Source organism: Antrostomus carolinensis, unplaced genomic scaffold, assembly GCF_000700745.2.
Source record: "Antrostomus carolinensis isolate BGI_N321 unplaced genomic scaffold, ASM70074v2 scaffold680, whole genome shotgun sequence".
NCBI lineage: Eukaryota > Metazoa > Chordata > Aves > Caprimulgiformes > Caprimulgidae > Antrostomus > Antrostomus carolinensis.
In genome coordinates, this window is record NW_010287521.1 from 1 (window position 1) to 9,963 (window position 9,963).

General features: G+C 49.1%; 1 protein-coding gene across 1 annotated transcript; it reads right to left on the minus strand.

Annotated features, from left to right (window-relative positions):
- Window positions 1–261: 261 nt before the first annotated feature.
- LOC104519093 (alpha-2-macroglobulin-like protein 1) lies at window positions 262–8,893 on the minus strand (the record flags this gene model as incomplete). Its single annotated transcript, XM_029083744.1, has 14 exons — window positions 262–352; window positions 974–1,098; window positions 1,615–1,830; window positions 2,013–2,230; window positions 3,038–3,200; window positions 4,873–4,947; window positions 5,145–5,301; window positions 5,653–5,734; window positions 5,917–6,093; window positions 6,652–6,735; window positions 7,411–7,465; window positions 7,945–8,066; window positions 8,347–8,473; window positions 8,594–8,893. Coding segments are annotated over 14 exons (1,992 nt in total), but the record flags the coding sequence as incomplete, so codon positions are not given.
- Window positions 8,894–9,963: the final 1,070 nt, after the last annotated feature.

Sequence of the window (9,963 nt, forward strand, 5' to 3'; positions counted from 1 at the left end):
GGACTGGATGATCTCCTGAGCTCCCTTCCACCCCCACCGTTCTGGGATTCTGTGATATGCTGAGCAATTGGGCCAGGAGGATCACCCTCCTCAAAGCACAAAAAGAGAGCCAACAGTATGTTTTCACATTTGATGTGTGGCAGAGGGATGGTGAGATTGCTCAAGAGAGAGACAGGCAACACCTTCCTATGCAACCTCCCCCTCTCCTTGGGCATGGATGGTCCCACTGACACATCACCATCCTGATTCCAGCCTTCTTACAGACATCCCAGATCCTGGAGCCAGGACGAATCCAGACAGTAGAGACACCTCCACGATCACCATGCTGGAAGTTGATCTCTTCCCAGTGTACCTGAAGGAGAAGATCGAAAAGAGAGTGTCTTCCAGCTTCCCCCTTCCCTCCACCACCATACCCTGTGTGCAGGACCCTGAGCAGCAGCCTGGCCAGGACCAGGGCCAAGGCAGTCACTGCTCCCTCTCACAGGAGACAGATGATGGCTGCACTGCTCTGAGCATCCCCAGTCTGAGGTGACTACTTGCACTCCTCTCCCTAACAAGAACCAAAGCCCTTGGAAACATTTCCCCTTCCCCAGAGACACTTGTATCTTTCCTTCTCCATCTTCCACCTAGACCTTCTGCTGAAATGGCCTCAAGTTGCGCCAAGAGAGGTTCAGATTGGATGTCAGGAAAAATTTCTTCATGAAAGCATTGGAACAGGCTGCCTAGGGAGGTGGTTGAGTCCCCATCCCTGGAGGGATTTAATAGATGGGTAGATGAGGTGCTCAGAGATCTGGTTTAGTAGTGGACAGGTACGGTTGGACTTGATGATCTCAAAGGTCTTTTCCAACCAAACAATTCTATGATTCTGTTCTATGAAACTGCCTGGTGCCTCCATCACAGCCAAGAAGCACCCCTCAGCTCGCCAGTCATGCCTGGCTTTCCTTCCCAAGTGGAGCTTTGTCTTTAGAGTCACCTGACATTGACATAGACAGTAACAGAGTCTGTGTCGCCCTCGGTGCAGTTGACTGGCTCAGTTCTCACTCGCAAGGCAAAGGATTTGGAGACCTGAGGGGAGGGCGTGTTGTACCTCAGCACCATCTGCAGGGACAGACAAAAAGACAGGATAAGACACGGATAATTAGTTCCATATCATCTATCATACCTTTTTTTCACCAACTACTCTAATCCTCAAGATACGGACCCCAGACAGTGACTGGATAAACAATACACAGCAAGCACATTCATCCCAGTACTCAAAATGAAGGTCACTCAGGTTGGAAACCTTCCATGATCCTGCCAGCTGGAGCATCTTCTCCTCACCCTTCCCATTGAGCATGTGCAGGCTGGGCATGCAGCAGTGGGACCACTACAAAACATTTCCACCCTCCAATACCATGAGAGCCATGGAAGCATCACTGTCCTCACATTTGGACGTGTTCTGTCTCCGAGTCTCCTAGAGAGGTTTTGCATTTGCACAGGTTTATTGCATTGGCAACACGTTGGGATCAAAGCCCAGTTAGTGCACGTTTCCTTGGACAGAGCTGCAAAGGAGACTTTTGGTTTTGATAAGATGATGAGCAGAGGGTCGTCACAGCAGGGTCTGTGGGAACCTACCCGGGTAAAGACACAACAGCTGCCGTGCGCCTGCACTGAGAACTTTCCTGGGATTTCTGTCAGTGCTGCCTCCTGTACCAATAGCCGGTTCTGGGAGGAGACTTGGAACTTCCTCCCAAAGCCTCTCTGGGACCTCACCCTCACTTCTGCAGCCCCTTTCGTGCTGTACGTCAGTGCTGCATATTTAGCCAAGGCCTGTAAAGCCACTACTGTGTCCTGAAAAAGAAGAAACAATGACATTTCCAGCTCTGAGACCCAAAACCACTTGAACTCGTTGTCCTGACAACCTCCATATACAAGGGCTCCTCTCCTCGATGCGTTCACACTTGCAGAAATGGTGCACAGATTGTGAAGAGGTTCTTCCTTAAGCAACATCCCCTTCCCTGGCCATGAGTTACCTGTGTTGAGGCAAACCCTCCATAGGCATTCTGCTGCCTGGTGAGCCAGGCCACGATGCCAGAGGCTGTGGTGAGATCAGACCCTGTGACGTTTGGCTTGGAGAGCAGGGCCAGGAGAACATAGGCTGACAACTCCACATCCACAGACAGTGGCTGTGACCAAGGGCTGGTGCTGGGTTTAGGCTTGGACAAGGTCTGACTCCAGTGGATCTGCCCATCTGGGAAAGGAAGGGAGCAGATGACATTGTGACATGTCAGGAAAGAAATCCTGAGGCTTAAGATGCACAGTGGCTTGTGTCTACAAAGGCCATCGAGTAAATCCCTTGTGACTGGGTCATCACATCGCTGGATGAACTGCAATCCCATGTATTTTGCAAAACCCAATGCTCCATATTGCACAGCAAGGTGGTACACAAAAATAATCACAGAATCCCAGAATGGTGGGGTTGGAAGGGACCTCGAGAGATCATCCAGTCCAACCCCCCTGCCAAAGCAGGCACCTCAAACACCAGGTTGCACAGGAAAGTGTCCAGGTGGGTTTGAACATCTCCAGAGATGGAGACTGCACACCCTCTCTGGGCAGCCTGTCCCAGGGCTCTGGCACCCATACGTCCCAGATGTCCAACTTCTCCATTGTCCTGTTTGCCAGGTCCACTAACTACCTGACACTAGCTAGCTACCCACTAGTCAGTCCTGGGGGTCAGAGACTAACAAGAAGCAGGGAAGCTTGCCAGCTTGCTTCCCTCTCTGGGGCTTTGCAGTCCTGCAGAAGAAAGCCCACTTCTCTCTGAGCCCAACCTCCACTTTGGGTACCAGAAAAGGACAAGAGGTTTGAAGGAGATCAGCACCCACACCACAGCATTGCCAGCACACTCCTTGAGTTTGTAGACTGGCTGTCTAAAAAATCTCTTTGGTGAAGGACCAAAAGAGTAAGGCTATGGTCCTTCCAGGTTGTATGTAACCAAGGGCTCAGAAAGGTCACGTGTCCCTTCTCTGATGCTCACCTGGCACTGAGGTTCTCATACCTTCTCTGATTGCCTTTTGATCAAGGATATCAAGTAGCTCTCGCGTGCGTTGAGAGTCCTGAGCCAGGGCAAAGGTGTAGGCCAGCAGGGCCTGGGTGTAGGTGCTGGCAGCTTTGGGAAGGGAAGGAGCGATGCAGCCCAGAGCCTTGCGCACCACTGTGCTCTGCAGAGAAGAGTTCCATGGGTGTTGGTCACACACAAACACACGTGAGGCAGGCAAACATGGAGGCACACAAGCAGAAGGATGCATTAGCAGATGCTGGCACAGGAAGCACCCCATGTGTTCCTCCAGGTATCTCTGTGCCCAAGCCTGCACTCTTCCCTTTGTAGCAGTGCAGCACCAGTAAGCAATGTCTCCAACTCTTCACTTAAGGTGCTTGATAGACCCAACCCAAGCTGGTCATGGGTTTCAGCATTGCTCCCTTGTTAAATGAATGCCTTACTGCTGGAACACCACCACTACATCTTACTTTTCAAGTCCAAACACAACAAGAGCAACAATGCACAACCAACGTTTACACCCAGCCTGCTGACCAAGATGACTGAGTTCAATTCACCTCTACAGTGCCTTACAAGGTCACTGGGATTTCCAGTTTCCCCTGGAACACCAGTCCTGCTGTTGGCAGGAGGCAGCAAACCCACTGATGTCAGCAGCATTGTGTTCCAGCATTCAGTGGATGCTCCATCCCTAAAAGTGTTGAAGGCCAGGTTGGATGAGGCTTTGAGCAACCTGGTCTAGTGGAAGGTGTCCCTGCTTATGGCAGGAACGGGATGAGCTTTAAGGTCCCTTCCAACCCAGACCATTCTAAGACTCTATGACTCTATGAAAAGACGGAAAAAACTCAAGCAGTTCATAGAATTACCAAATGGTAGAATAATTCAGATTGCGAGGGACCTCAGAAGGTCTCTACTCCAACTTCCTGTTCAAAGCAGGGTGAACTATGAGATCAGACCAGGTTGCTCAGTGTTTTATCCACTCATGTCTTGAAAACCTTCAATGTCGGAGACAACTAAACCTCTCTAGGCAACCTGTTTCAACACTTAATTGTCCTTATGGTGAAAAAAGGTAACCTGAAAGAACATCTGCTGCCAGAAAAAAAGTTCATTTCCACCTGTCTCGCTTTTTTCCTGAAAACTTATTGCTTCAGCTGCAATGAAAAGCACTGCTCTTTCACTTTGCTTATTCCCAGAGATTTTGGCTTCTCAAAGTCTATAGTAACAACATTTCTCCATCAAGTTGACTATATTTTTTTATCTGCCAGTACCACAGAGTAATTAGTTCTGATGTTCAGCACTTGTAAGATTCCCTTCTGTTATTACTTAGGTGTGCAATTCCACCTGCCCTACTTCACCACACATATCTCCCTACAGTGCTCCTTTCCCAGACTTCTACTTTCTGGGAAGCTAAAGCACATGAAATATGTCACTATGGCTATTGACTTCACCGTGGGAGCAGCTACACCAACCTCTCCTCCCTAAGAACTCACTACTAGCTCTCAGCTGTGTATTAGACAAAGCGTAGCAAGGGGCTGGGAGGATGGGGGTGGTGGGGAAGCAGGAATCAGCAGCTAAAGCCTGAGAAATGGGCATAGTATCTAGCCATGAACTCCAATGGCTCCCTGTAGTCTAACCTCACCTTCTCCCCTGCCAGGAATGTCCTCCTCAAGGGATAGCTGAGGCTTTTTCCTCAGAAGTGACAATACCTTCCTCCCCTGCCCTATTACGTTGTCCACAAGCCTCTCCGAGATGCTCTGTTGCCTGCCCCAGTGACACCACTAAGCTCTTCAGGATTCAGATCTCAAGGCAAGAGCACAGCAAAGAATCACAATATTTACCTCTGGTGACTCTCCTGCCTCCAAGTATGCAGCTGTGATGTAGGCAGCCAAGGGGACCTCCCCATCCACACCTCCCTACAAAAAGCATAAACATCCAAAAAGCTGGGCAAGTTAATAACCAAAGATCTGAAGCTTCTCAGTAAAGGTCCCATCTATCCCTGGCTTGCTCCCACGCTTTCTTGCAGAACAATACAGGAAAGGGAACTAAACAATTATCAGTACACTTGGCAAGATCTGCTTTGAGTTGTCCTTCAAGGTGCTCTGGCTCCTACCTGCATGGCTGTGTGGAAAAGTTGGCCCACATTTCTGAAGCAACCATTGGGAAGCTGGTGGAACTCCAGCCAGGTAAGAGCGGCTTGGATGGTCCTGTTGTCCACGAAAATGTATGGCTTGGCTTGGACAAAGCATTTAACTACAAATGCAGTCAGCCTGGTTGGGAAGAGAACAGAAAAAAAAGCTTAAGAGAGAAGCAGAAAGAGATGGAGTGAATGAGAGAGAGGGAAGAACAGTGGAAAGAAAGAATCTAAGCAGAAGACAAAGAAAAAAAGTGTGAGTGTGAAACTGGTGAGTCTCTCCTGACCTACTGTTCTGCTATTTGCTGGTCTAAGGACAGTTCATCCCAAGGACAGTTGCATCCCCGTGGGATGCCCTAGCCCACAAAGCATCTAGAACAGTTTGGGTCCAATAGAATGGAAAATATTCAATGTTGGAAGCAGAAAGATGCCCACCTCCAGGCTGTCAGACAACAGGTAGACAGCAGGGAGAGAGTCTGGGGCTTACCAAGTATTACCATACTCATCCTTGGTACCAAATTCACTGTAGGAACCATCAGGGTGTTGATACTGCAGTTGTATCTGGTACCCTGGGAAGCAGGACAGGACATTAGTGCTCAGAATGGTATTTGCAGTGAGATCACTCGGCAGGGAATGGGGTGGTGTCAACGCTAGAAGTGGTTGAGCACTCTGAGGAGAAGGAGAGTGGGCAACCATTGGTAGGTTGGACACAGGGGAAGGCAGAGGGGCAAGGTGGGTCTGTTGTACTTGCCATTGCGCAGGAAACCTTTTGCCCTCTCCTTGATCTCAGGGGTCAGCTGCCTAGTCTTCACCAGGTACTGCAGCACATAGTCACCGGGGCCAACCAGCACCTTGTTTTGCGCCCCACAGCCATGGGGCATCTGCACCAGACGGTCCAGGTTCTGCAGTGCTGTCCCCATGAGGTCACCTGGAACAGAGCATAGAATCATAGGATTGGGAAAGATCTTTAAGATCATCGAGTCCAACCATAAACCCAACACCGCCAATTCCACCTCTAACCCATGTCCCTGAGCACCTCATCTGCCCGTCTTTTAAATACCTCCAGGGAAGGTGACTCCACTACCTCCCTGGCCTTGATCACCTCCGGAGCAGGAGGTTTGGGGATTCATCTCCTTCTACCTGTGACCTGTTCCCAGCAGTGTACCAGGCAAGATAGCCCCAGCACAGCAGTGTGGAGACACCTCCACCTCTGTCCAGCCAGTTTATCAGTTCCACCATGCCCACCATATGGCCTGTATACATTCCCATCCTGGTAGGGGAAGCCCATAAGCAGAACACCTTCCCCCCTGCTGAGTGTTTTAGGTTATTTGGAACCAGGAAACACAGCCACACGCATGGGAAGAACAAGGCAGTGGAGCCTTGGAAACCTTAGAAAGGGTGTGGGTGGTTCTGGGCTTGGGCTTTCCTAGGGTTAAAATCGGAGACACAGGATTTGGAAAGGTATTATCATCACTGAATTCCTTACCGGTGACCGAGACAGTGGCTCTGACTGAACCTTCAACCACATTTCGAGGCAACATCAGGGACACAGACTCCTGTGCTGGATTCCCTGACACCAGTGGGGTAAGGTGTGTGGGGAGGGCAAAAAGAAAGATTATGATGAAAATAGCCTTCAAAATCCCCAAAGACTCTTCAATACTGTTCTGTGCTAACATCTAATTTTCTTGTCACAGAGGTGGAAGATCACCTAAAAAAGCTTGACCCATTCCACCCTCAACTCCACCAACGTCATTGTGACTGCGCTATCCTAACAGCCTTCCTTCTAAAGAGGTTGAGAGGATCTTCTTCAACCTCAAGGTCAAAGCCACCTTCCTGCTTTTCTTTTCCTAAGTTATTCAATTTCGTTTCAGATTTCAGTTGCAGATGCATCTTCTCAATGCACCTTGTGCTTTCAAAATCTACTAATGGCCCTGTCATACACCAGAAAATTCAAGACAGGAGCAGAAATCCTAAATCACGTCCTCCAGCCTCACCATGTTCAGTTGTCTGGTTTTATTACCACAAGTGAAAAAGGCTTTGAGCTACCACACAGTATCAGAGATGTCACTGCTAGAAGATTGAACCTCCCCACATCCTGACCCTGGGAAAGCTCTAATTGGCACCACAATTAGCGTATGCTTCTGTAGCTTGGGTCATGTTGTCAGATTAAATATTTCAACAAGTGGGAAGACCCAGAAGGTGGTTAGGTAGGAAGGGGGTGATGAGAAGAAAACAATCTCTCTACCTTTTTTGGGACACAGGATGGAGCTGTGAGCCTTTTCTACCAACACACCCTCTGGCTGTTGGAGCACATAAAAGTAGCGTTATAATGAGCACACAGGAGAGAAACAGGATTGCAAGTGGATTAGAAATAGATATGGACAAAATCCTGGTTCAGGTTGGAGAGTCAGCTGGAGTAACATCATTATCACATAAAAATGTAAATTATTGTCAATCATTTTCACTGCAGATAAGCGAGCAGTACGCGTTCTCAGAATATCATCACTTCTGAACGTCTGTGAAACTGATGCTGTAAGATCCAGCAGGGAGCTCAGGAGTGAGGACGTAAAAGAATGTAGAGATTTAAAGTTTTCCATGGTATGAAGTGGAGGATATCTCTCCACCTCTCACATCCATCAGCCCTCGTGGTTGGGGCCAGCTCAGACCCTGAGATTCTAATTACACGAGCAAGGGGTAACTCCCCAAATTAACCCACATGAAATCTGGGAATTGCACAAAGCCCACTTTTAGGTCTAGGTGACAGAAGAGCTTGTCTGACCCGGACTAGGAGGAGTTCGGTGATCATGTCTTTCTGTCCTTGGTTTGGGACAAATGGTATCTGTCCTCCACAGAGTTCTTCAGTGGCCACAGCCTCTGTGCTGAGGGTGATGTTCATGAGCCCTGAAAATAATACATGTTTAGGTGCATGAAACATCTTCTGAGGAAGCACTTCCCATTAATACAGTAGGAATCACCTGTTGACAACAAAAAACGGGATCAGAGCCCTGTATGATTCTGTCCCTCCCAGCACAGACTTACGAGTAATCATGACCTTGGAATGAATGCAAACAAGTAGTCTCTGGTTAACAGGACAAACAACTCCTCACTCCATGTCAGCACTTACAAAACATCCCCACCTTGGTCCCATCCCTTCCCAATTCCACCTCCCTGTTCTTCTCACCCAGTTGCTCAGCTGTGACACTCCACTGAAAGGTCTTAGCTTCATCGGCACATAAACAGCTGCTGTAGACACAGTCTTTGCATGGCTTCAGCTGGAAGTGTGCCAACTCCTCCAGGGTCACCTGGATCTGAAGGGGCAGCAGGGATGGCAGGTGGTAACAAGTTAAATACCACAGGCCACAGATTTCAGCCACCTCCTACCTACCCATACCCTGCTTTTCTCGCAGAGCCCATCAGGGCTCACCTACCTTCATGCATTGCTGCAGGTAGTTGAAGACTGTGGCCTTCAAGATGAAGGTCTCACCCTGGATCACAGAAGATGGCAGTGCAAGCTCCACAAAAAAGGGCTTGAAAACAAGGAGACTGGCGGTTGGAGCAAGTCCAAAGCCATTACGTCCTGTGCAGAACATCCCTGCTTTCCATTCTGTGATGGTGTGAGGCACAGTGACAGTGACATTCTTGTTCCCACTGGGGCTGAGGAGAAACAGAGAGCAACAAAAGCATTTAACTGAATCTTGCTGTACACAGCACCAGGTGACCTGGTCTGCCTAGAAGTGTTGAAGGCCAGGCTGGATGAGGCTTTGAGCAACCTGGTCTAGTGGAAGGTGTCCCTGCTGATGGCAGGGGGGTTGGAACTGGGTGATCTTTAAGGTCCCTTCCAACCCAAACCATTCTATGATTCTATGATTCTCTCCAGTGCCCCACCTCAGTCTAACCCCTAACCTCTGCTGAACTTGTAGCCCTTGTAGGGTTACTAGTAGGTCCTTGTAGAAGCAGAGACTCCTGCCTCAGATACTTAGATCAACAGAAAATTTTTGACAATAAGTCATGTGGCTGCAAGATGTCATCCATCACACTCAGTGATGTTCAGATGTCAGCAGTTCTATTTTTCTTGGCCTAGGGATGGAGAACTAGACATCAGAAGAGCAAGAAAACTAGCTCAGCATCAGTAGAACTTAGCAAAAGAGACAGAGCGAGCCTTTCACCTTCCTGTGAGACACTGACAGCTTGAAGTCCAACATGAAGACAGGGTAGACACTTGGCTTGTGCCCACATCACAACTTCTGAGAGCAGCAGACTGTTCTGTAGCTGCTACCACAGCAGATAAAAAAAAACAGCCCTAGCTAAAGCTAATTATATTATTCACCTTCAATAACTGGAGGGAACCTGGAACAGATTAGCTGGAGAGTTGCCTGGAGGAAAAGGACCTGGGGGATGTTGGTCAACAGCAGCTGAATATGAACCATCAGTGTGGCCAGGTGGCCAAGAAGGCCAACAGCATCCTGGCCTGGATCAGCAATAGCATGGCCAGCAGGATCAGGGAAGTTCTCTTCCCCTTGTGCTGGGCACTGGTGAGGCCGCAGCTCGAGTGCTGGGTTCAGTGTTGGGTCCCTCACTCCCAGAAGGACATGGAGGTGCTGGAGCGTGTCCAGAGAAGGGCAACAGAGCTGGGGAAGAGAAATGCCGGCCCACAGGGCTCCCACAAGCAGAGTACAGGCAGCAAAGCAAGCCATTCTGCTACACCGCACTTGCTTTCCTATCTCCACATGCCAGCCACCTCCCATGGATGGACAGTACTTCTGTATGATCATAGAATCCCAGAGTGGTCTGGGTTGGA